At 42.3% G+C, this 26,907-nt stretch overlaps 1 protein-coding gene across 14 annotated transcripts in view; it reads right to left on the bottom strand.

The window, feature by feature from the left end:
• CCDC15 (coiled-coil domain containing 15) overlaps positions 1–26,907 on the bottom strand; it is an 84,491-nt gene that overhangs the window by 13,565 nt on the left and 44,019 nt on the right. For 10 of the 14 annotated variants that reach the window (XM_057316646.1, XM_057316650.1, XM_057316652.1 and 7 more), the window contains 2 exons: positions 1,691–1,867; positions 1,121–1,269 (listed from right to left, as the gene is read on the bottom strand). In XM_057316646.1, coding sequence (XP_057172629.1) covers positions 1,121–1,269; positions 1,691–1,867 — 326 coding nt within the window. Of the gene's footprint in view, positions 1–1,120; positions 1,270–1,690; positions 1,868–4,766; positions 4,831–26,907 lie in introns of those variants that run through there. The other 4 variants (XM_057316654.1, XM_057316657.1, XM_057316655.1 and 1 more) reach the window with 2 other exon arrangements.

Below are 26,907 nucleotides of genomic sequence, written 5' to 3'. Positions count from 1 at the left end.
TTCCCTACAAGTCTCCTAGGTATTAACTTAGCCTATTCATTGAATAAATATTGAGTACTTAGTACATCCCAAGCACTCCATGAGGACAGGAAAGATAATGAAGAGAACAGACACAAAAATAATTAAATTGCAGTGTTAACACTTTCAAACCAGAGGCATATACAAAATATCATCACAGAATGAAGTTCAGAATGAATGAAAAAAAACATTTAGGAAAAGATTTCCAGAAGTAGTAACATTAAAGATGGTCTTAAAGGATTAATAAGAGTAAAGGAAAGAAGGCTTTCTAGGCAGAAAAATTCGTGGTGCAAAAGGTATTAAAAAAAGTGACAGGTACTGGAAATAGCAAGTTTGATAAGGCTGGAGTGTCACCTGGGGCCAGAGAGAAAGTATGCCAAATATGGCATACATTTTGTACTGTAATGGTGAACCCTCAAGGTTTTAGAATAGAGGAATGGCATGATAAGATTTGTGTTTTTAAAATTTAACTCACAGAATGGATGAGAAACTCGTATCACACGGATAAGGCAGTAGGAATACAAATAGTGGCAGTATTTTTGGTGTGTGCATGAAGCCTACCTAATCTCTACACTACACACGTCAATATATTTAAGGCTGGCCAGGAAACAGGAACATTAGTGACAACAAGAAGGACTCTGTTTTCTCTAGCTGGGATTCCTGAAGATAGAGTTTATACCGGTCCTCACTTTCCTCAGTGTCACCTGGCAGAACTGGCAGTCTAATGTGCATACAGATGGCAATAAGTCTATGTTAAGTAACACTAAAGTATTCGGATAATAGGGAATTCAGTTGGATAGAGGCCTAACTTAGATGGCCATAAAACACAAGCTCTACTTTCTTCATTTATAGGAGGACCTGGAAGCCAAGTCTCCCTACAGTGGAGTAGAAATACTTCCCCAGCATTAATGGAGACAAGGAAATAGCAGATCTCAAAAAGGATTATAACTCACTATAATTATTTGTATTGTCTCAGAGTTGTTTTGTAAAGGGGTTATATATAGTAAATACCCAATAAATGCTAACTTACTATAATCACTACATTTATTGTTTGTTTGTTTGAATTGCTACCAGACCCCAACCATTTCTTTAAGAAGCTTACCTCTATGGTTTTTATAGAAAATACAATTGTTGGCACAGGTATCAGGATGAGCATCCCAAAAATCAGTACCACAGCAGCAGAGTGGAGGTAAAGTAATATTATACAGCCGCATTTTCTCCTGGATCCGGGCTCGCAGAGCTTCTATATATCTATAAAGACACAGTATGGTCAGGTTAAGTGAACCACTAGGAAGAGAAAGAGCACGAGTCCTTATTTGACTACCAACTTTAACCATTTATTTTTTTAAAAAGACTTTATTTTATTTATTTGACAGAGAGAGAGAGAGCCAGCGAGAGAGGGAACACAAGCAGGGGGAGTGGGAGAGGAAGAAGCAGGCTCCCAGCAGAGGAGCCCAATGCAGGGCTCGATCCCAGGACTCCGGGATCACGCCCTGAGCTGAAGGCAGACGCTTAACAACTGAGCCACCCAGGTGCCCCCCAACTTTAAACATTTACACTATTTCACATCTCCGTGCCTTGACTCTTCCTTTTTGTACTGGGAAACAGCACTGGGGGAAATATAGTGCTATTCCTCTAGAGCCAGGACTATATGCAGAATTTTTCAAAATACCTTTGGCATTCCTTTTCTCTCTGCTGTTGTTTTTCTCTGGCTCCTTTTAGTTCCTCAAGTTTTAGCTGGGCTAATATGTCACTCATCTTCTCCCCTGAATATAGCTCTTCATGAAAGTTCATTCTTAGTATCCTCTGCTCTTCAGCGTAACGTTGCTGCTCTTTCTTTTTTTTAATTCTGAGAATAAAATCATAACATGGTTAGGAATTTCATAAAATCATTATTTAGAATTAGCTTCTAGACCCAAATAATTCAAGGAATTCCCAGAAACAAGAAAGTCAGGAAATCAGTTTAGCACCCCTAGAATAGCCTCAAAAATTCCTGCTGGCTGATTGGAGTTTATTCCACAGCTCACGTAAACATATAGCCTCTCAAATGGCAATGACCACTGGTAACATATAAAAAGGTTTTGCTGTAGGGGCGCCTGGGTGGCACAGCGGTTAAGCGTCTGCCTTCGGCTCAGGGCGTGATCCCAGCGTTATGGGATCGAGCCCCACATCAGGCTCCTCCACTGTGAGCCTGCTTCTTCCTCTCCCACTCTCCCTGCTGTGTTCCCTCTCTCGCTGGCTGTCTCTATCTCTGTTAAATAAATAAATAAAATCTTTAAAAAAAAAAAAAAAGGTTTTGCTGTAAGAATCCAAGTACAAAAGCTTTCTTACCTTAGACAACGAAATAAATAGATAAATCAACCAACCAACCAAGCAAACAGACAAAATACAAAAAAACAATGGGTTTTATGACTCTGGACATCAGGCAATGAAAAACAGTGATTCTTGACAGATGGTAAACAAATGAAGCGAGCCCTATGAACTGCCCAAGCCTACTGCCTTGTCAGTTTCCAGGCAGTAGCACAAGGTAGGAGTATTGAGGTAGAGCCTGGTAGATTCCCTGAGTTAAGAAGATGGAGCTGAAGGTCCAGAGCAACTAGAGTTCGTAGGAGGGAATATCAGAGAGTGGAGAGCTGTTCAAGAGCGAAAACCTGGAGATCTACAGGGTCTCTCCTTCTAATACACAGCACAGCACTGTGTACCTATTTGAGGAAATAACCTGAGGCTAAGGACAGAATCATCAAAATGGGTAACAAGAAACAGTGCCTTGTGCTCACACAGGCTGGAAATAGTGCCTGTTCCCACCAATCAAACTTGAAAAATTCATAACACACAGGGCATTGGGCAGAGTTTTCAGGGTGATCTTACCTCCACAGTGGGGAATAATGATTAGTCCTAAACTGAGCACTGTTCCAGATACAACCTAATAAATTATAAAAGCAAAACCCCAAAGTAATTTAACTCTACCCCAAAAGCTCAGAAAAATTTATAAGAATACAAAGATACCAAGCAACCAACAAGGTAAAATTCACAATGTTTGACATCTAATCAAAGATTACCAAGGATGCAAAGAAGCAGGAAAACATACTCATAATGAAGACAACAACCAATCAAAAGCAACCTAGAACTGAGTTATTAGAATTAGCACAGGAAAACATTAGAACAGTTATTATGTCTACATTTTATATATTCAAAAAGTTAAGATATAAAAAGGACAAATCAAACTTCTCGAGATGAAAACTACAATATCTGAAATGAAAAATACACTGGAGAACAAGCCTATATCTAATGGAATTAATAACTAATAACCTTTCAAAACAGAAAGCACCAGGCCCACATGGGTTCACCAAATAATCATGGAAGAAATTATACCAATTCTTTACAATCTTCTTTCAGAGGACAGAAACAGAAAGAATATTTCTTAACTCATTCTATGAGGCCAGCACTACCCTAATACCAAAACCAGACAAAGATATTACAGGAAAAGAAAACTAGAGGGGCACCTGGGTGGTTCAGTAGGTTAAGCATCCATCTTCAGCTCAGGTCATGATATCAGAGTCCTGGGATCCAGCCCCACGCTGGGCTCCCTGCTTAGCAGGGAGTCTGCCTGTCCCTCTCCCTCTCTGCCCTCCCTCTGCTTGTGCTCTCTCTGTCTCTCTCTCAAATAAATAAAATATTTTTAAAGAAACAACGAGAGACCAGTATTTCTCATGAACACAGAGACAAAAATCCTCAAAACTATTAGCACATCAAAGCCAACAACGTATAAATATATGCCAAGACCAAGTGGGATTTATCCCAAGAATGCAAGGCTAGTTCAACATGAAAAAAAATCAATTAATATAATCAATCACATCAACAGGCTAAATAAGAAAAATCACGTGACCCTATAAATATATGTAGAAAAAACATTTGACAAAATCCGACACCATTTATGCTGCTCTTGGTAAACTAGAAATAAAAGGAACTTCCTAAACTTGATAAAGAGTATCTAGAAAAAACCTACAGCTAACATCATACTCAAAGGTGAGAAACTAGACACTTGCCCACTAGGATCAGGAATAAGGCAAGATTGTCTCCTCACCACTCCTTTTCAACATGGTACTGAAAGTGTTATCTAATGCAATAAGACAAGAAAAGGAAATAAAAGATAAACAAATTGGGAAGGAAAATAAAGCTGTGTTTGTTTCCAGATGACATGACAGTATATATTCTTCCCAACCTGATCTATAGATTCAATGCAATCCCCCCAAAAATCCAAACAAGTTATTTTGTAGATAGTGACCAAGTGATTCTGAAGTTTATATGGTGAGGCTAAATTCCCAGAATAGCTAAAATAATATTGAGGAGAAAAACAGAAGATACATACTACTCAACTTCAAGACTTATTACAAAGCTACAGTAATCAAGACAGTGTGATTTTGGCGGGACAATAGACAAATAGAATAGAACGGAACAGAGAGCCTAGAAATACACCCATCTTAATAGAGTCACTGATCTTTGATAAAGAAGCAAAGGCAATGCAACAGCATGAAGACAGTCTCTTCAACAAATGGTGTGGGAACTACTGAATGTTCATGTGCAAAAAATGAATCTTAGACACTTCTCACAAAATTAACTCAAAAAGGGTCACAGAATTAACTATAAAATATAAAACTACAAAACTCCTAGAAGATAACTTAGGAGAAAAATCTACATGATCTTGGGTATGGTGATGACATTTTAGATACATACCAAAAGCACGATCCATAAAAGAAACAATTGATAAGCTAGACTCCATTAAAATCAGAAACTCCTGCTCTGCAAAAGGCACTGTCAAAAGAGTGAGAAGACAAGCCATAGACTAGTAGAAAATATTTGCAAAAGATATATGATAAAAGACTATTAACCAAATATACGAAGAACTCTTAAAACTCAACAGTAAGAAAACAAATCTGATATAAAAATGAGCCAGGGGCGCATGGGTAGCGCAGTCGTTAAGCGTCTGCCTTCGGCTCAGGGCGTGATCCCGGCGTTCGGGGATCGAGTCCCACATCAGGCTCCTCCGCTAGGAGCCTGCTTCTTCCTCTCCCACTCCCCCTGCTTGTGTTCCCTCTCTCGCTGGCTGTCTCTCTGTCACATAAATAAATAAAATCTTAAAAAAAAAAAAAAAAAGAGCCAAAGACCTGACCAGACACCTCAGCAAAGAATATACAGAGTTGGCCATGAACAACGCTAGTTTGAGCTGCATAGATCCACTTACATATGGATTTTTTTATAGTACAGTACTGTAAATGTATTTTTTGTTTCTTATGATTTCCTTAATAACATTTGTTTTCTAGCTTATTTGATTGTAAGAATACAGCATTTAATACATATACCATACAAAACATGTGTTAATCAACTGCTTATGTTATTGTGAAGGCTTCTAGTCAACAACAGGCTGTAATGAGTTAAGTTTTGGGAGAGTCAAAAGTTACAGGTGGATTTTGACAGTGAGGAATATGGCTGCTCCTAACTCCCATGGGATCATGCCTTCATGATGAGTGAGTGAGTGAATTATTGACTGACTGACTGAATGGTGAGGTTACCCTCTGGTGAGCATTAATATGGAAGACAAATATCTTCATATCTTTTGCCCAGAGAGGTCTGTACATTTACCTCTTCCCCAGACTTCCTTGTCACCAGCTTTCCAACAATGTACCTTTCAAGTCTCTGACCATCCAGCCAAACCACTGACCACAGCTCATGGATTAACATGAACTCTTACCTTTGTATAAGCGTAAGAGTTTAGGTTGAATGAACAGTAATATACCTTAGATCACCAAAACAGTCATAATGGCCCTTCAATCAATTCCCAGACGTGAGCCAATTTACAGACCAAGAACCTCTTGAATGAAGTGGAATCTAGATCCCTTTGAGGAAGGACCTTGCTATACTGTCAAAATTTTATACTGTTAATCTTTCTCTCAGTCTTCCCCAAAGGGACCATGATCTACTAGTCAGCTGTCATAGGTCTCTATGAGTCAGACTACTGTGATTATCGCTTTGGCTCAGTTGTCCAATTATGGTAACCACATCCCTCTCGTCCTGCCACTCTGGAATCCCACTATCCCTACTGCATCAGGGATCCCAGTTTGATGGCTGCAGTTCCTACTGTAATGTCTGACCTACAGAAAAGAGTGACCACAGAACTCTTCAAAGATGCTGAGGCTCCCCTCACAAATTTCTCACAGTGGTGATGAAAGGTGTGCCCTCTTGACCTGCTCAGAGTTGGTGAACAGGCCTTACATGATTAGCCCACCAATCTCCCTAAGCTTTTGGATACCTTCCTCTACAATATACCAAAGCAGTTCTGGCATTTAACTTCCTTTTGTGTAGGCTACATTTGGGTCCATAGTTTAGTCAACCAAACTGTTAAAGACTTCTAACCCCTCAATCTCAAACACTGAATTTGGAGTCTCTGCTGAATGGGCCCATACCAATAAATTCCACCTGATCCAATTTTATATTCCATCCATATATTTCATCCACCATGATCCTATCCTTTTATGACCCAGTCTACACATACTCCCCGGATTTCTCTATATATAAATTAGAAAAATAGTTTTTTTGGAGTGTAGTATATCTCCTCATAGTCACACTTTGTATCTCACTTGGGGCCTGCTGGGACTTGAATCTAGTTATAGGTTGAGAAACTAAGAATGCTGGTAGGGGTAGCAAATTAATACAGGCCCAAACCAGGGCAGAGGCCATGGTGATGGCCATGTAGGAGGATGTGTTTGTTAATTTTATGTATCAACTTGGTTTCGGGAACCATGGGGTGCACATTATTCTGGGTGCCTCTGTGAAGATGTTTTTGGATGAGATTAACAATCAGTAGACTACCTAGAGCAGATTACCTGCCCTAAAGTGGGTGGGCCACGTCCAATCAGTTTAAGGACTAAATGGAACAAAAAGGCTGACCCTCCCAAGAGTAAGAGAGAACTCCTCTGGACTCTGACTGCCTTGAGCTAAGACATTAGTCTTTTCCTGCCTTTAGACTCAAACTGAAACATTGGCTCTTCCTGAGTATTAAGCCTGCCAGCCTTTGTATTTTTTTAAATTTATTTACTTATTTTTAAGTAATCTCTACACCCAACACAGAACTCGAACTCATAATCCCAAGATCAAGAGTCACATGCTCTACCAACTGAGCCAGCCAGGCGCCCCGAGCCTGCCAGCCTTTGAATGGAAACTACACCATCAGCTCTGCTGGTTCTGACTGCAACTAAACTATTAACTCTCCTGGGTCTCCAGCTTGCAGATCTTGGGACTTGCCAGTCTCAATAATAGTATGAGCCAAATCCTTACAATAAATCATACACACACACACAGTGTATATGTACACACATATAGCATATATGTACACATATATAGTAAGTATATAAACACACACACATACACACACACATATTATCAGTTCTGTTTCTCTGGAGAACTCTGACTAAAACAGAGGGAAAGAATGAGAGAGATATTAAGAAGAAAGAATGAATAAGTCTTAGCAACTGATAAAATACAGACTTGGAGGACAGGGGAAAGAGACAAGACAACTCAGCCAGAGGACAGTGTGCTTGAGCTAAGTAAGAGGATTAATAGGTTTGGGGAAGAAGACAGTGCATCTGATTTACCTAGCCTGAGTTTGACAGGCATGGGATACACCCAGGGGCAGAAGTATAGGTTCCTGGAGGGAACTTAGGACTAGTTCTTGGAAAATACATCTAGTCATGAGAAAATAATGGGAGTCATCTCTACGGAGACTTGAAATTTTAGTTTGAATGAGACCATGCAGATTATTTCAAAGATCCTAACCAGCTCTGACTCTCTATGATGAGTCTGAATTCTGGGATTATAACTGTCCTGGTTCAGATACTCTTAAAGGTAACTTGGTACCTAAGCCTTTCAAAATTTACAGATTGATAATGTTGATTACTGCTTTATAGACCACAGCTGGAATCCCTCCCACACCATCCCTGCTAGACGGCCACCCTCTAACTACTAATGCCTAGAGGGACAAGAAGCTCACTGTTTCACAAAGCTGCCCATTTCTCTTTAGTCTGGAAGAAAAAAAGGCTTATTCTTGAGAGAAGGCCAGAATGAAAAGGAACTTAGGGGGAAAGATTTGCCAGTAAAATAGAGAAAGCAGTATGTGGACCATAGAGGAGCAAAGGTAGGTTGGTATCAGGGAAGTCAACAGAGGTGTAAATCAAGAAGCTACAGGAGAGTTAGAACTTGTGCACCTGGAGTTACAGATGAGAAGGCCCCTGATGATTGAGGAGAGGTTGATTCCAAAGGAGTGGCAGAAACTCAAGTCAGATTCCCAGGGGTAAGGACAGGTTCGGTGAGAGGAGTAAGACTGTTGACTGCTTCTTCAAGCAAGGGCTCTTTTAGTGTACTTCGCATTTCCCCTCCATTAGCAAGGTGCATTTAAGCCTTTCTTGGTACTTATAAATGGAGAACCTATCTCTATTATGAATATTTGACTACATGAATACAATTTAGAAAGTAGGTGTAGAAACTTCACCTTTGAATGATTACTTTATAAAGTGGGATGTGTTTTGCAGATACAACTTTATGATGGCTCATATCCATACACGATTAGGCTAGAGTCATCTATTGCTGCATTACAATTCACCCCTACAACTTACTGGCAGAAAACAACAATAAAGACTTAGCCCATTATTTTTGTGGGTCAGGAATGCACACAAGTCACAGTGCGGACAGTGTGTTTATCTCTGTTCCATGATGTCCGAGGCCTCAGCTGAGACTCAAATGCTGAGGAGCCAGAATCATCTGGAGGCTTAACTGAGCCTGGAGGATGTTTCTGGACATGGTTCATTCATGTGCCTGGCAAGTTCTAGCATGAAGTTGGTTCCTCCTGACATGATCTCTACCGTGTTGCTTGAATGTCCTCACAACAGGGTGTCTGGCTTCCCAGAGCAAGTAATTCAAGGGGCCAAGGTGGAAGCTGCAATTCTTGTTAATGATTTTGCCTGGGAATCCACACACCATCAGTTTGCAATATCCTGTTGGTCACATGGATCAGCCCTCTTTGTTGTGTGCAGGGACGATACAAAGGTGTGGATACCAAGAGATGCGGATCATTGGGGGCCACCTTGGAGGCTGGCTGTCACACCTGGCATGACAAGAGGTCAGTGAGAGCCAGATCAGAGCACTACCGACAGGATGCTAAAGGGCAGGCAACTGTTAGAGGCCCAAGCCTAACTGAGGTGGTTCACTGTCTTGGCTATTCCAGCCATGGGGTCTATAGATGCTGTTCTTGGTCTATCGGATTTTTCATCAGCCCAATCCAATAACCTTCCATAGATGATTATAATTTCCCAAAAGGGACGCATCAGCTGGAATCTTCAAAGCAAAGCCACACCAAGCTGCTTTGCTGGGCTGGACAAACTCTTTGCCTGACACATGTCTCTGGGCCACAGTTTCTGGAGGCACATTTTCTGTGGCTGCTAATGAATTTAGAGCTGAGTGGGAAGGAGGAGTGAAACAACAGCACAGCTTCAAAAATCATTCTCCACTGAGCAAACCTAAATAGAAATCTACATTGACATAGCAGATTTGCATGAAAACAGTCTTTTCACTCTTGTAAACCGCCAGAAATATGGATGTGCTGTGACATGCAACACGCAGCAGGAGCCAGCCGGAGCTTCCACGTTGGCCCACTACGCTTTCCTGCCGCAGCACCTCTGCAGCTATTCTGCTGACCCCCAGGACACCCGAAAGCCCAGCATGTTTCCTTCTCATCGCCTCCTCCGTCCCTGGTGGGAGCTTCCCTGCCATTTTGCCTTTCCAGATGGACTGACATGGCTCAGGACAGCCTAGACAGTTGGTCCTGAACAGAAGGGCAGGGTAAACCAGTGGACAGGATGCGAAAGGGCTTGGTAAGCATGGGAGAGATATTGAGGTGCCAAAGGCACAGCCGCCCCGCTAGAGAAGTGTTGCCTAGAATGCGCACTTTCTTCTTCCAGGGCAGGAGCACCTCAGACAGGAGTGCCTCTCTTAGCGGAGCTCACTGCCGCTAAGAGCTGCTGCTTCTGAACAGCTAAGTCAAGGTGGGAAGAGAGGGATTTTCCTCCAGGAAAACAAGGACTTCGGTTTCCACTACACAGCTTGTGTTATCATGCTGTGTGACCAGGAAAAGTGTCAATCTTTCCACCTGTAGTTTCTTCATCTGTGGATAAGAATAATCTGCTTCTCTGGAGCTTGGACATGTAGTTACTAAGTGCAGAAGGAATGAGTAAATATTCACCGAACTCCAAAACACCATTAGGTGAAAGGCTTATAAGGGAAACTGGACAAAAGCGTTGTTTTGTCCTCCAGTAATTCCCATGGCTTCCTTCAGAGCTGTGTGGCATTAAGACAGGGCCACAGGCTTGGGAGCAGAATGCCTAGACAGCTGCTTGCTCTACCTTACTATGTGCCTGGAACACACTGCTCCCCAGGGGGCCTGCCAGTTCAAAATAAGGGACTTGGACAGTGGCTGTCTGTACCGTGCTTTCTGCTCTGGATTTCATGACCTTGAGTTTAAAGGCTGGAATGGCCACATGGTGCATTGTGGACTATGGACCAGACAAACACCTGAGTTCTCCCCCAGGTCTTCAGGAGAGCTCAGAGATTAACCCATCCCATTTCTTCACCTTTACTATACAACTGATCACCTGGGGGACCCTGTAACAAGGATCAGTCCCCTGCCTCACCCAGACCATTGAGTAAGGATCTGAGGGCAGGGCCCCTGCCTAGGTATAGTTTAGAAAGCCCCCCAGGTCGATTCAAATGTGCATTCAAAGCTGAAATCATTTAACCCATCATTATTTACAGCTCTCAGCAGAGAGGCTCAGGTCCAGGCACTGGCCCAAGCACTCTGGTAGTCAGCAGCACGGTTGGAATTGGACCTCAAAGCTTGTGAACCCCAATCCCTGAAAAGCATCTAGAAGTGACTTATGGAATCTCTCTCTCTCCCATCTACGGAACCTCTTGGATTTCCTCAATAAAAATCACCCCAGATCCCAAAGCAGCATTGGAGAGACACTTCCACAGCGGGAGGGCAGTTGGACTGCACGCTGACTGACTTGCTGAGAGTCACCTTCCCCTTGGCGATCTCACTAATCACAGGTGCTACTAGTAAGCTGCTATCAACTACGAGAGCCCTAATTTAAATTTTAGCTTTGCTAGAAGGGACAACTGATGGGAAGTAGCCACAGAAAGTCACATACAACAAGAAAATCTGCTCCCACTTCAGCTCACTTGCCTTCTGAGAGGGATGCCTATTGGTTGCCTCCCTGCCTAGGCCCACATGGTCAAGGCCATTTCCTTTACCAGCAGAGCAGGAAGTTCCGTGAAGCCCATCGAATTCCATGAGTTCAGAGCCAAGGAGAAAGGCCAGGAATCAGACTAAGTTCATCTTCTCCATTCAAGCCTCCTCTCCTGCTGACGTGGAAGGGCCACCCTCCCTCCAGCCCCACATCTCCCACAGCTGTCTCCCTCACTGGTCCGCTCCCCCATTTCAGGAAATGCATTGAAAGCAAATAGCAGAGCGGTGGTTTTGCTATGCTGCTTCATCTTTTTCTGGCTCAGAGACCCAAGATTCAATCACAACAGAAAGAATTGCTGGACCTACCGTCAGCAGGTCTGGATTCGAGTTTTGAGTGTTTGATTGACTTGCTATAAGACCTTGGGTCTATCCCTTAATTCCTCTGAGCTTTTGGCACCTCATCTTAAAAATAGGGATCTAGAACCCCGCTGTGTCTACTTCTCAGGGTTGTGACAAAGATGAGTCTCATTTAATGTACATGAAGGATCTTTGTAAGCTGTACAGACTGCTTGGGTGGGGGGTCTTTATCATTAGGGAATTAAGGCTTGGATAGGAGTACAAATACTAAAAAGCATGGATTTCTCAGAGAAGTAGAATGTTCTGCCCTAACCACTTTGGAGTTGAGAAATAGCTCCAAGGGATCCTTGCCTAGGTCTACAGCAGAACATTCCTGGTATTTATGGGCTCCCTGAGGGCGTGCAATGAGGCTTACTGAAGGAGGCCTCAGCATAGACCCTGTCCTCTCCTGGGTGGCAGAAGTGAAGAGCCAATGCCTCCATAAGGAAAGCTACACACTGTGTTGCTGCCAAGCAAATGTGATGATCTTCGCTATGGTCATTCATTGTGCCTGGTACATGGAAGATGCCCATATATATTTGTTGAGTGAATTGATTTCAATATAAGGTAATGCCCATGCTAATCCCATACTCTCCTGAGATCTGCAACTTGTCAGGGCAGAAGTAATAGACGTTACTGAGGATTAAATTAGTTGGAGGAAAAAAAGAAATAACCAAACAAATCTCTCCAATTATATAATACATATATATATTCATTGTAGCTAAAAATTAGGTATTACAGGTATGTATAACACATACACAACAGAAAGAAATAACACAAATCGGATTCATTTAACTTTTCTAGTGACAATTATCAATATATGCAAACCACGTTGGGCATTGCTGTAGGCAGAGTATAGAAAGAAATCACCCAGTGTTACAACTGAGGCGAAAGACTGCATGGTGATTGAGGGGTGTGGGGGTCAGGAAGGATTTGAGGGGGGGGCGACATGTGAGGAGGCAGAGAAGGGGAACTAGGAGAACAAGCCAACCAGGAAATCATGTGACAAATGGAAACTCCAGAGCATTTTATGATTAAGTCCCAACAGCCACTGCTTACTGAGAAGTGGCTAAGTGTGGGCACCGTGCTAAATGCTTTACATACAGGATCTCATTTGCTCCTCATGGTAACTCCATGAGGTAGCTATTTTTATTTCCATTCTGCTATGAAAAAACTGGACTTCAGATGGTCACAAAGTCGGAAGCAGCAGGAACAGACATTGGTCTGACTCACACCCTTCCCCCACCCCTCAGTCCTTGCTCTCACGTAGTCCAGCATGAACGGAATTAATTGCTCATAGAGTGACAGGCACACTGGGAGAAAAGACAGGACGAAGACAAATCATGCAATGTTTTGTTTATGGATTCTGAGGTGACTTTATTGAACACAGAGGCCAGGGAGGGGAGCCACAGGAGGGAGAGGAGGGGGAAGAACAAGATCAGAACTGTGCACTGAGATCACTCCAGTGGCCATAGGGAGAGTGGTCTAGAGACGACTTGAGAGGCTGTGGCCATGAGCCAGGCTTGGGGTGAGATAATTACAGCTTGTCATCAAGCTTTGCCACTTGAGAGTGTGGTCCCAGAAACGGCAGCCTCCTCATCAACTTGAGCTTGTTAGAAATACAAACCCTTGAGCCCCACCCAGACCTACTGAATCAGAATCTATATTTTAACATGATGGCCAGCTAACTACTGCACACTGAAATTTGACCAGCACCGTCATCAGAGACAGAAGCTCTGCCTGGAGGGGACTGGAGTGTGGGGGACGGACACTCCTCCTGGAGGTGCGCAGTTTTGAATGGCAGATGCCTTTGAGAATCAGAGGACAGCCAAGGACCTTGCCCCAGAAAAAAGTGCTGATGCGTACCAACAGTACCCTACAACTTAAGGGCTTCACAGAGCCCTGATGAGCACGAACCACTGCTGGATCTGTAAAAAATCCCTGAATCTTAATTCGCTAATAATTTAGTTGGGGAGGAGTGGTATGGAGCTTACAGTTTTTTAAAAAAATCAAGTCTGAAGCCATAGACTGTCATTTTAGAGAACTCTTCAGAACCTGGACAAGGCTTTGGTCACTGCAGCCAGGGCCAAGACTCTGCTCCCATTTCCCCCTCCCCCACCCGCATTGTTCTCCAAACCCCCTAGTGATGGGAGCAGACACCCTGGCACTATAATACGAGGCCTACCCCGGCCTCCTTGAGCTGGACCTGACCTGCCTGCCTGCTTTTCTTTTCTTTGGTCCCAGAAAAGTCAAAATTAGCCTCACTTTTGTTCCTTTTCTTCGGTGTCTCTAGATTGTGTCTCTGGAAAGGATTATTGTGCTCTGGGGACTCTCTCATGGGATGTGGGGAAGGTGATGAGTGAAAAGGAAAATGATCTTTGACAAATTGGTTCAACTCAGACAATCACATAACTTTCCAGTAATTTCTCACCATTGCTTCAGGAAGGCTACTGTTTCAGCCCCCAAATATTAGCCCAACCTTCCTTGGGAAGTGGTCAGAGGTTTGAAAGCATGACCACGTGAGCAAAGGACTCCTTCTGGTAGCCTTCTGACATTGTATTGGAAATGGTGATACCTCAGAGGCTTCTGTCCCATGACTTGAGTTCTTTATCACAGGGTTCTCCGGGGGTCAGGAGACATGTTAGGGTCACTGCCAGGATACAGAGAAGTGGGAGTGACTCCTGAGGTGTGGGCTCTGGAGGCAGTAGCATTTGAGCGTGGTTTGATTCCACAGTTACCTACTTCCTGGCTGGATAGGCTTTCCTTGCTGATTATTCGGGACCAGATGGAAATATTCTTTCACCTCTCACAATGAGCACTGCTACAAAAACCGAAACCATGCGCAGTGAGCCAGGGGGGCAAACGTGATGTCAACTGTCAGAACGAAAGGTTTCACATAAAGAACTCAAGGTGTGACCAGGCATGTGCCTTCTACAACTTCTCAAAAATTCCAGAGAGAGCCCCCATTGACCTCATTCAGGCTTGCTCAGCCTGATATCCCTGGAAATGAAACCAGTGGTGGTGGCAGCACATGAGAACGCTTTCCTGATGGGGAGGATATTTTTCCCTGTGCTCATGTGGTCATCTATCTGATATACCCATGGGTGGAAGTGGACAGAGGGCAGTCCAGTGACAGAAAAGAGCCAGGAGGTGATCAGAGCCCCAGCCTTTCCCTGCTGACCACTGGCAGCAGCTGTCTCCCCAGCCTGAATTCCCAGGGGTTCACCTCCCTCCCATGGAGGGTTCTGCTATTGGGATTCCTATTTTGGACATACATTTTCTCCCATCTGAAAATATTCCCTGATATCCACAGAGGGAATGTATTATTTGACAAGAGACTTGAGATTTAATTTTGAGAGCTGCACTACGTTTCCGCCTTATGATAACAACTACTACCTAAGATACTTCCCTTGCCTCGCACAACTTCCTGCTTACGCTGACTGTACAGGCAGCCTTCCACCCACTTTGTCCGTACCCTCCCTATGGGACCCTTCCCCTGGCATCTCACTAGGATTTGGGATTCCTCCCCACTCCTCCACTCCCAGACCTACTGAATCAGCAAGACTTGAGAATCTGTAGGATAAGCAGACCGCCTGGGCGAGTCTGCTGCACGCTGGGGAATCAGAGTCAGCTCACAGCTTCCCAGCTTGTACAGGAGAGTCTTAATAACCACTAAGTCTCAGTCTTCTTTATTTTAGTGATTCTCTACCTTGGCTGGATATCAGAATCATGCATGGGGTTTTTAAAAAATTAACACATAATATGGATTCCAAGCAGGGGCGCCTGGGTAGCGCAGTCGTTAAGCATCTGCCTTCGGCTCAGGGCGTGATCCTGCCGTTCTGGGATCGAGTCCCACATCAGGCTCCTCCGCTGGGAGCCTGCTTCTTCCTCTCCCACTCCCCTGCTGTGTTCCCTCTCTCGCTGGCTGTCTCTCTGTCACATAAATAAATAAAATCTTAAAAAAAAAAGAAAAAAAAAATGGATTCCAAGCAGAGATAAGAGTGCCTTAAAATCCCCAGCAATGGTTCCACATGTTAGCACCTGGTAATCCCTTGGAGAATAGCCCTAATGAGCATCAATCACTTGGCACCACAGAGGACAGGCAGCCATCTGAACAAAGGGGGTGTGGGGACCCCAGGACTTACCCTGGTAATTTCCTTTAAAAGATTAACCTCACGGGGGACAGGGAAGTACTCAGGCCCTTTAGGTTCCAAGACAGCAACAGAAAAGCTGCGGACCCTAGGGTGGGTCTCTGTGGGTAAGGAGGTGGGAGAACGAAGATTTTGGCTCCACTGGCAGGAGGAGCTAGAACTGGGTCTGACTCAGCATTGCAGGGCTGGCTGGTACCCTGGCAGGATGCTGCGTAGGTGAACTGCTATATCAGGAGACCAACTCAGGGTACCGTTGGCTACAGTTAGCAAAGGGGGAGGTGATGTTCCCTTCTCGAAGGGCCACAGTTGGGCCTAAAAGGCCACGAGGAGTAGCTGGTAAGCACCAGCTGATGACAGGGTAGGACCAGGATCCAACAGCGACACTGTAAGGCAGTGAGAGGTCACAGCAGAAGTAATAATAACTGCTAATATTTCTCTGGTGTTATATGCCCACCAATGATCTCAGTGTCTTGCACTTATTCATTTGGTAACATTTCCTAACAGTTCTGTGAGGGAGTCATGACCACCCCTATTGTACAGAGAAGGAAACGGAGCCACGGAGGTTATAGGGAGAGTAGCTGCCAGGCTGTGAGCCAGGCAGTGTAGCTCCAGTGCCCACACCGCTAACCACTAGGCAGGCCTATAATGACAGCCATCATTTATTGAGCACTTACTATGTGCTCTTATGTTCTCTGTGCTCTTTTAGTCCTCACCACTATCTGATGAGGTGAGTGCTGTTTCAATTCCCATTTCACAGATGAGGAAACTGAGGCCCAGGGAAGATAAGTAGTGGACTGCTCATTATCCATTCTCTCTCCTCTGGGAAAAAAGGCGGGGCTAATCCCACCCACAGCAGTTCCTTCACTTTTTAGAACTTCAAAGCCTTTAGGCTTCTCAGAAAACTGAAGCTAGATGAGCATTTTTACTAGATGATACTGAGCTTCCTGCAACAAAACACGTGTAGTCTTTAGTGAGGAACTGGAAAAACAAAGACGATGTGACAATATTTCTACTTCCAAGTTTGTAAAAGCAGATCATAGCAATTTCCGTGGTCTCGCTCCAGACTTACTAAATCAGAATACATGAAAGGTGAGGCCAGGAAACTTGAATTAAAACAAAACCAAAAACAAACCACAGGAGATTCTGGTACACAGCCAGGGTTGACAATTACTGCCTTTATTTCACAGTAATATTTCGCAGACCCCAATGAGCAGGCAGCAGTATTTCCAAACACTGTCCATAGCTTTCAAATCTTTTTGCTTAGAAAGAAGCTGCATGTGGGAGCTGCCCAGAGGAGAGGAGCTGGTTACGGATGGGGGCAGAGAAGCAAAGCCCACAGGGCTCAATGACACTCACATCCACGTGCTCTTTGTTTATGCCTTCCCCTGGCCCTTTCTACTTGGAAAAATCATCATCTATTCTTCAAAGACAGGCCCAAATGTCTTTTTCCTGGCCAACACTACCCCTGTCTAGCTTCTGCTCCTCCAGCCTTGTCCTGCCAAAAGACTGCCACCGTATGACCCCACTGCACAAACCTCCCTTAGAGCACTGCTCACCTCATCGCTTCTCTGTGCTCTCCCTGCACCAGGCAAGACACACTTGCGGGACTGGAAATCATTTACATGCTCCCCCTGGCCCAGCAGATGTCTGGGACATAGCAACCTATCAGAAAGTGCTAGTGGAAGGAATATAAGGGAAAGAAAGAAGAGAAGAGCAAAGGTATAGGGACAGGGAAGACAAAAAGGGCCAAAGAGGTAACCATGGATGGAGGATGGCTACTGAAATCTGATTTAGTGCTGACCCCTGAGCACTTGTGATCCTTGCTCTGAACCACGGGCTAGCCAGTCCAGGCACTCACTTCGTCACCCTGGAACTGTGGGCAGAGTACTGAGAATGAGGTGAGAACATTTATGATTTCACTAGGAATCATTTCCCCTCCCTTCCTCCCTCCTTTTCCTTCCTTCCTTTCTTCCTTCCTTTTTTCTTTCTTTTCTTTCTTTCTTCCTTTCTTTTTTAAGATTTATTTTAATGAGAGAGGGGGAGAGCGCACAAGCAGGGGGAGAGGGAGCAGGAGGAGGAGAAGAGAGAACCTGAGGCAGACTCCCCCCTGAGCGTGGAGCCCAATGTGGGGCTAGATCTCACAACCCTGAGAGATCATGACCTGAGCTGAAATCAAGAGTCAGATGCTTAACTGACTGAGACATCCAGGTGCCCCATCATTTATTTCTGATGATACTTAAAACAACCTTGTGACAGACACAGGGTAGATGTCAATAATCTCATTTCATAGCTGACAAAAGTAAGGCTCAGAAAGCTGATAAATATCTCCAAGGTCACAGGGCTAGTAAGCAGAGGATGGGTTAATTCAAATTCACTGCTAGACAAAAGTGGCTCATACTATTAGGGTTGGGAGAGCCCTAGCATATCATCTGATCCAACTCTCTGGCCAATGGTGCATCTTCTCCCAAACCTCCTCCAGGAGGGGTGATGGAGCTGTGCTAGACTAACTCTAGTACAGGGGAGCCCCGTGCAACCACTGCAACTTGGACAGGGTCACGTGAAGTTCTCCCTTGCGCTGAGTTAAACTTTTGTGGCACATACCCACTAACTCAATCCTCTCCTCCTTAAGACCAATCAAAGGCAGGACTCCCCTTCCACTCTGTCAGTTCTGCTGCCCCTGAGATGCCAAGGCTGACCTCCTGGACTCGTGGAGGTCCCGACTCCCTCCCCTTGCAGCACTCCGGCAGATAGCTGCCAGTATTTGCTCAGCGAGGACACTGACACTGTGGCCAGTGCAGGTGAGTCACTACTGGCCTCCGGGGATCTATTTCCCCAGTGAAGGCATATATCAAAAGGGTATCATCCTCTGCCACTCTCTGTTCAGGAGAAAATGAGCATCTCAAAGTATCTCAATCCTGCTTCCTCAGAGGATCAAAGAGCTTTACTCCTACAATTTCATAATGAAAATCTACTCAAGGCCTAAAAAAATATCTAGTTGAGTTGGACCTAAAAAGGGGGGAAAGTTGCAAAACAAATTGCTTCATGCCTAGAAAGTAATAGCAACAGGTAATCTCACTGGCCTTTAGGAGTTAAAAAGGCCCTTCCATGGTTTGTTTTCAGTTTTTGCAGCCCATCAATAAGGCAGGTTGGAGGGAAGTCAGCATTTTTTGTGTGAACAAGAATAACAGGAATCAGCCTCACAGCGTGCGAGCGGTGGGATCAGGACTTACCCCAGGCCTTCCGGACCTGAGGTCAAAGCCTGTGGCCTGCACAGGAGGCCAGAGAAAATCCTCTGCAGACCACTCAGTGCTGTCAGGCACTCACCTACTCTTGCTCAGGCCTGAATGCTCCCACTGCAACTGACGGCCAGCACCTCTGTGCCTGGTGCTTTATTTTGTACGAGCTTATCGCGATAGGAAAAGGCAATTCAGGAGAAGACCCCCCCTTGTCATGGTGCTCCAGGTTTTCCAACTGTCCAGCTTTCCTAGCCCCGCTTCATCCCCTGGGTCTGACTACTACTCATATCCATGGAGGCATCTTATCAGGGTTACCTAAAATATAGGACCTATTTTTTTCTTGGTATCAGACAAACTAGAATCTATCCAGCCTGACATCCCACAATTAGCCGGCTCAATCCAGCCCCACTGGGAAGCTGCTTGAAAAGCAGTCCCTAGTAATCCAGCTGCTTCTGTCACAAAGCCCTAGATTTTAGGGACCTCCTCTGGCAAGTGTGAGGGAGAACCATCTCATGCTGGAGCTGACTGTGAGGGTCTTCAATCCTATACTTTCTTTCCCAATTTTTTACTCTGGAAAACTTCAAACCTACCGAAAAGTTGAAAGAACGATACAATGACCATGCCTAGATTCACCAGCTGTTCTCATTTCACCACATTTGCTTTCTCTCTTTCTCTCCATGTATGTATACTGTACATACATATATACAGTCGACCCTTGAACAACATGGGTTCATTTATACATTTGGGTTTTTTTCGATAAATACACTATAGTAATGTAAATATATTTTCTCTTCCTTGTGATTTCCTTACTAACATTTTCTTTCCTCTAGCTTACTTTATTGTAAGAATATATATATATGATATATACATAACAAACAAAATATGTGCTAATCAACTATTTACGTCATCGATAAGACTTCCAGTCAAGAGTGGGCTATCTGTAGTTAAACTCTGGGGGAGACAAAAGTTATATGCAAACCATCAACTACACGGGGGGTCAGTATCCCTAACCCCCATGTTGTTCAAGGGTCAACTGTACAGATGGCAACCAAGTAAATGAAAAAATGACCCACATCATATGTCACCAAGAAAATGGAAAATAAAACAATGAGATACCACTGCACAGCTATTAGAATGGCCAAAATCTATAACACTGACAATACCAAATGCTGATGAGGATGTGGGGCAATAAGAACTCTCATTCACTGCTGGTAGGAATGCAAGAAATAGCAGGGAGATCGGTAGGAGAAGGAAGGGAAGAATTAAGGGGGGGTTAACAGAAGGGGGAATGAACCACGAGAGACTATGGACTCTGGGAAACAAACTGAGGGCTTCAGAGGGGAGGGGCATGGGGGATTGGGATAGGCCGGTGATGGGTATTAAGGAGGGCACGTATTGCATGGAGCACTGGGTGTTTTATGCAAACAATGAATCATGGAACACTACATCAAAAACTGAGGCTGTAGTGTATGGTGACTAACATGACATAATAAAAATTTTTTTTTAAAAATCTAAAAAAAATAAAGAAATAAAAAATAAAGAAATCTTAAAACTCAATAAGACAACTCAAAAAACTTGGGTTTGAATAGACATGTCACCAAAAATGATATACTGATGGCAAATAAACACTTGAAAAGATGTACAACATCTTCAGTCATACAGGAAATGCAAACTAAAACTACAATGAGATACCACAACATACCTAAAATAAAAAAGACTGGCCATACTCAATACCCAACACTGGTGAAGCTGTAAGAACTTGAATCTCTTACAATGCTGGTGGTAAAATAAAATGGTACAACCACTTTGGAAAACAGTTTGACAGCTTCTATAAAAAACTGAACATACACTTACATATGATCTAACTATTCCATTCCCAGGTATACTCCCAAGAGAAAAGGTATCATATTTCCAAAGACTTAGGCATGAATGTTCATTGCAGCTTTTTTTCTAACAGCCCCAAACTGGAAACAACCCAAATGTCCATCAAGCTATGAATGGACAAAGTGTGGTATATCCATAAAATAGAATACTGTTCCACAGCAAAAGGGAATGAACTCTTGTCTCTACAGCGAGGATGAATCTAAAAATAATTATGCTGAGTAAAAGGAGATGGGCACAAGAGTACATGTTGTATTGAGGCAGTATAGGGGAAACAAGAGGAACTTAATTCCTATAAAGCCACTGGTCTACAGCAAGAGTTGTTTCCATACACTTAAGGACAAATACCTCCTTCTCAGAAAGAACAAATGAGCAAATAACAACTGTTAGAGAGTAATGGTTATTTGAACAAAAACAAAAGAAACCAGTTCACACAGAAGTAACAACTCAAAGTCGGCTTGTACAAGTATTTCTATTTTTCAGGTACCCTAAACAATGCTGACCATGGTAAAAGGCAACCTACAACTATCTTGAGACTACTAACAAGTGATGACCAGAAGATAATGATCCAGGGACTGAAGGACACTTTCCCAGTCCTAGCCCCTCATCCCTTGGAAAAGTGCCTTTAAAAACCATGCACAGTACCCCTTCAGGGGCAACAGTCCTCTTTCTTATCAGCTACCTTGTATCCAAGCTATCTCCCATAAACTCTGCCTGTTTTCTTTCTCTGCAATTCAAAGTTCATTTCTATGACATTGAGACTCAAGAATCTGATTTTGGGAGTCTGCTAATAGCATGATTCCAGAAAATGCAAGCTAACCTATAGTGACAGAAACCAAACCAGTGGTTGCCTAGGGAGGTAGAGACAGGGAGGGAGAAAAAAGTGGGACTACCAAGGGCATGAGTAAACTTTTGGGGATGATAGATATGTTCACTATCTTGACTATGGTAGTGGTTTTAGGGGTTTCACATGTGTGTATATATATATATACATATATATATGTGTGTACATATATATATATATATACACACACACATATACACATATATGTGTGTATACATACATATATGTCAAAACATCAAAGTTTACACTTTAAATATGTGCAGTTTATTGAACATTAATTGTATTTTAAAAAAAACTCACTATAAGTAGAGAGGAAATAAGCAGCTCAAGCAGAAAAATATCAGAAAACCTAAGTAATGAATGTTTGTTAAAATATATGACTGATTCAAGACTAAAACTTATAAATACATGCTGGATAATGTCAGTTGTTAAAAATTACTTCTAAACAAAAGAGCTATTGTTTTCTGAACAGCAGTATGAGGCCAAGTCACACTCATACCTCGTCAATAAAGCACGGGCTGCTGAAAATTCTGGGCTTCTATCCATTTGTGGCAAGCTATTTACTCCAGGGGAATTATGGCCTTCGAGTTAGATTAACACAGGTTTTTATTAAAAATCTGGAAACCATCCTGCAAAGGCTGGAAGACCAGGCACTGGAAAAGTACGAGACTCCGTAGTTGTATTGTATACGGAAGTCAAGTCCGTCCAGATTCTGACAGCTAATCACGGTCATCTCTAGCAAACTGACAAGGCTACTTTAAACCAGGATTTTCTTACAAGTGTTCTCCCACACTTGCCATCTTTGCTGAGCTCCAACTGTAAGTCTAAACTGAATATTTCTCAAAGGGTATAAAACATAAACATATCTTTTATAGCATGATTCAAACTCAAGTGCAATATAAAGTCATAATAGGGTTAGAGGTAAGAAATCTCCATACTGCAATGTGGGCAGAGAGAGATGTTTTCATATCAGTGAAGATGAAGATTTAAAGGCAAACGAGGCAGTGTAGCAGGAATATGAGAAAGAGAATGTGTGGAAAGCCAAAACAGGCATACAGTCATTCACAACTGACTTTAAAATACATGTCAACTTGCTCTCTTAAAATATAATGTGTGAAATATGCAAGAGAATGACAGGACAAGATTAAAAGAGTACAAAAGCTAAAAGATGAGCCTAAGATCGCGAAGGTGCTCCTGGCTAGGGATCTACATAGAGATCTTATTCCAAAGACATCCAGCAAAGAAAAGTGGTATTTTGAGGACATTTATATTTGCTTAGTTCGATAACTCCTTATGTTGTGAAAAAGGCAAGTGGTAAGAGATTTTTCTGAAGGTAATGAATCAAATTGAGGTTTTCGATGGTGAAATTAAAATGAGCCAAGTGAATGACAATGGAAAAGCTTAGTTACCGGTATAATTCTCTATGCCAATCATTCTCTAACCCAGTAAACTAAGAACTAAGGAAACACGTCAGCACTGTTTTGCAAATGTTGACACTGCAGATCTTGCTAATAGAACAGTTACTAAAATTGATGGACTCAGCCCCTCCCCCTCTTCCCTAGCTAATCCTTACGTCAAACATCTTGTAAGAGTTGTCTAGACTTTCTGTCTCTATTTCCTGATCTCCTCACCTACTCCAATGTGGCTTTGAGGCCCATCTATCGCTCCATCAAAACAACTCTCTCCAAAGTCAATGGTGGCCTACAGGGCATGTAATCCATCTAGCATATACATTCTCAATGGAAGCAATATTGTACCCAAGGTAGCAAAAATTGATTTGAGAGACCAAAAAATATTAGATATTAAAAATAGTCTGTGGCCCTCCAAAAGTCATAGTACATAAGCAGAAATACAACATATCCAGGCATTCTCCACTTCTTGCACTGTAACTTCTCCCCAGGTGACTTTAGGTATGCCATCTGCTTCAGATAGCCACCAACATCTGTATCTCCTAAAGCTACAGCTCCATCAGACAGTTCCTCTGAGATTCAAACCTATTTAACTACATGCCAATTTGACATCTCCATTGGATTGTCTCAAAGGCATTTTTCTGGGAAAAGAACACACAGGTTTGATCAGATTCTCAGGTTAAGAACTATTTCCAATATAGTAGTTTCAGAAAGGATTATAAAATCAAAAATGATAAAGTTAACTTACAAAATTGATATAAACAATTATTCTGTAAACAAGCTCTTATTTGTCTCTGATACCTTTAAGGCCTCTTGTGTAAATATAACTTTCAGTTGATACACAATAGAAACTAAACCAGATCAGAAATCAACATGTCAATGAATTGGTTTTTTCCAGAGCACTGAAGCGAATGCAGCTACAGCAGTTATGCCAAAAGGTATTCTGAAACTAGTGTCAGACTTTCAGTAAAAGAGAGAAAGAATAGGAAACATTGCAATTCAGTTGGTAAACTTGCTATGCTGTGTGTTGGCACAACTAAACAAAAAGTATAGGTCAACATTTACACCCTAGAAAGAATCCTGAAGACAAATCAGTATCGCAGGCAAACTGCATTAAAAAATAGTAGTAAAACTGCAACAACTCAAAAACTCAGTCATCTTCCATATGATAAGGCCACAGCACTAATCCTTCACAAAGTTAAAACTAAAATACAGACCTAAAACTAAAAATGAGGCCTATTTTTTTTGGCTCTCTGGTTTCTGTCTTCCCAAGCCAGAAATTAGGCAACACCAATACTTTCAAATAAAAGGAATTCTGCTTATAAGATTAAAAAACAGGTTTATTTCAGGGGTTAAAGAAGTGCCCTGTTAGATCTCAAAGACGTGAAAGAAATATTCCTCTTTGGCACAACAGGATTAAGGTCTAATCTACCAGGTCTAAATCATTGCTTGCTGATCCTGTTTGTCTGTTCAACCTTTCTGTCTGCTCACTTCCTGATTCTGCTAAGTATTCTTCCTTAGTGATTTCTGAAATCATTATTAAAAATAACATAATACTTCCTACTGGGTTCTCTAGTTGGATTTCCTTTAAGCACCTTAAACCCAGTATGCCCCAAACTAAACTTACCCCTCCACATCTACCTCCTCCCAGGCAAATCTGTTTTAGATTTTATCTAGTGGCCTAAGCCGTAAACCTGGGACTTAACCCTGAATTCTCTACTGACAAAATCTTATCGACTCTCTTATTCTCTTAAAATTGCCTCCTCCTCATTGTCTCCTTGGCCCTGGCTTCTGTGAAAGGTGGTGTTACAGGCTTCAAAGAGGTTAGGTGATGGAATCCAATAAATCTGGGATTGAATTCCAGTTCTGCCATTGCTAAGTGTGATCTTAATCTTAGGCAAATTACTCAACCCCTCTAGGGCTCATTTTCTATAGAATAATAAAGTTCACCTCATAAGGTTATTGAAGTGAGTAAATGAGCTAATGCCACTAAAACACTCAACGCTGTGCCTGCTACATTATAAACACTCAATGAATGGCAGCTACCACTATCCTGCAGAATTGCATATCAATTAAATGAGACAATCTATATAAAGTACTTGACACACAGTAAGGACTTTATATAAACGTTTTTTAAAAAAAAACAATTTCACCTCTCATCTTCTAAGTATATTACTTCAATAATCTCCTAACATCTAGTCTTAGTCACCTCAGCTATTCCCCACAATGCCCTACGAGGCTCCTGTTTTCAGGATAAAATCCAAATCCCTTCTCATGACATACAAAGCTGTATATGATCTTGTCTTTATTTCTTAAGACTCACCTCTTGCTATTCTTTTACTGCTAATCACACCCAACTCAGAAGTGTCGTATTCTCTCAAGTCACTGCTTTTACAACGTTATTCCTTTTACCTAAGATTCCCATCTAGTCTTTTCTCCAACCCAATTACAATTTTGTCTCATAGTACTGCTTCTAATCCTTCAAAACTAGCCCAGCAAGCCTTTTGCTACAACTATACCCCTAATTCCGAGTTGAAAACACAGTCTCTGTACCCCCATATATTCTTGCAATTTTTTCTTCTAATGGCATTAAAAGAAATATTTTATTTTACTTGAGATTTGTATATTTATGTTGATAAGAGAAATTAGTCTCTAACATTGCTTTCTTGTAATGTCTTTATCAGGTTGGCAGTAAGGTTATACTGGTCTCTACAATTATTTGGGGAGTATTCCCTGTTTTCCATTCTCTGGAATAATGTAAAACTTGATGTTATTTTTTTTCTTAAATACTTAGCAACTAACATTTACTGAGCATCCACTGAGCCAGATTACACACATTTACAGGTTACCTCATTTAATCTGCACAGCAACTTTATGAAGTATATGCCACTATTATCCCTGATTTACAGAGAAGAAACCGAGGCTTACTGAGGTCACTTTCCCAAAGTCACACAACTGGTAAGTAGCAGAGGTGGGATGTGAACACATATCTCTGCATGTTCTTAACCACATGCTATGTTGTCTTATAATACTGAAAATATGGTATTATAATTATCTATTCATTTATCTGTTTCCCCATTCATGAGTGAAATCTATCTAGTAAGATCTTTGAAGAGTAGGATGAGGTCTTTCATTTTTTGAACCCCCTAAGTCTAGCGATCATGTATACCAATTAATAGACACTCAATAAATTGCTGCTAAATGAATGAATGAAAACATATCATTTGATTCTTACAACAACTGAGGTAAAGCAGTTATTATCAAGTCCTGTTTAGAAAGCAGATGTATGTTCATTTTTGAATGCTGCTAAAGTGGTTTGTCTTTAAGTTAAATCATAACCGTGCCAAAAAAGGCATATATGATTTAGTTTCTTCAACAAGGACAAAGCAAAAAAATCATTTTTAATTATTTGCAAATGACTGACAACAGAGTTAATTTTCTGATACCATCTGTGAGATAGAGACCTCTGTACTTTTTCTGGGGTCAGGAGTATAAATCTAAGAAGAAAAAGATTATCCAGTGAGAAAATGGCAATAAAACAAAAGCCTTAAGCAGAAAAGCTTTCAAAGAAGGTCAGCATGTAGCTAAAGAAGAATTCCCCACTGTCTATGCCATGTGGTGGGCACGTCATAAGGAGATTTAGCTTAGACATAGAACACCCACAGCACGGATGTCTTGGCTT

The sequence above is a fragment of the Ursus arctos genome, unplaced genomic scaffold (genome assembly GCF_023065955.2).
Source record: "Ursus arctos isolate Adak ecotype North America unplaced genomic scaffold, UrsArc2.0 scaffold_22, whole genome shotgun sequence".
NCBI classification, from domain to species: Eukaryota; Metazoa; Chordata; class Mammalia; order Carnivora; family Ursidae; genus Ursus; species Ursus arctos.
Note: the sequence above shows the minus strand (reverse complement) of the source record. Positions and strands in the feature narration are given on the sequence as shown.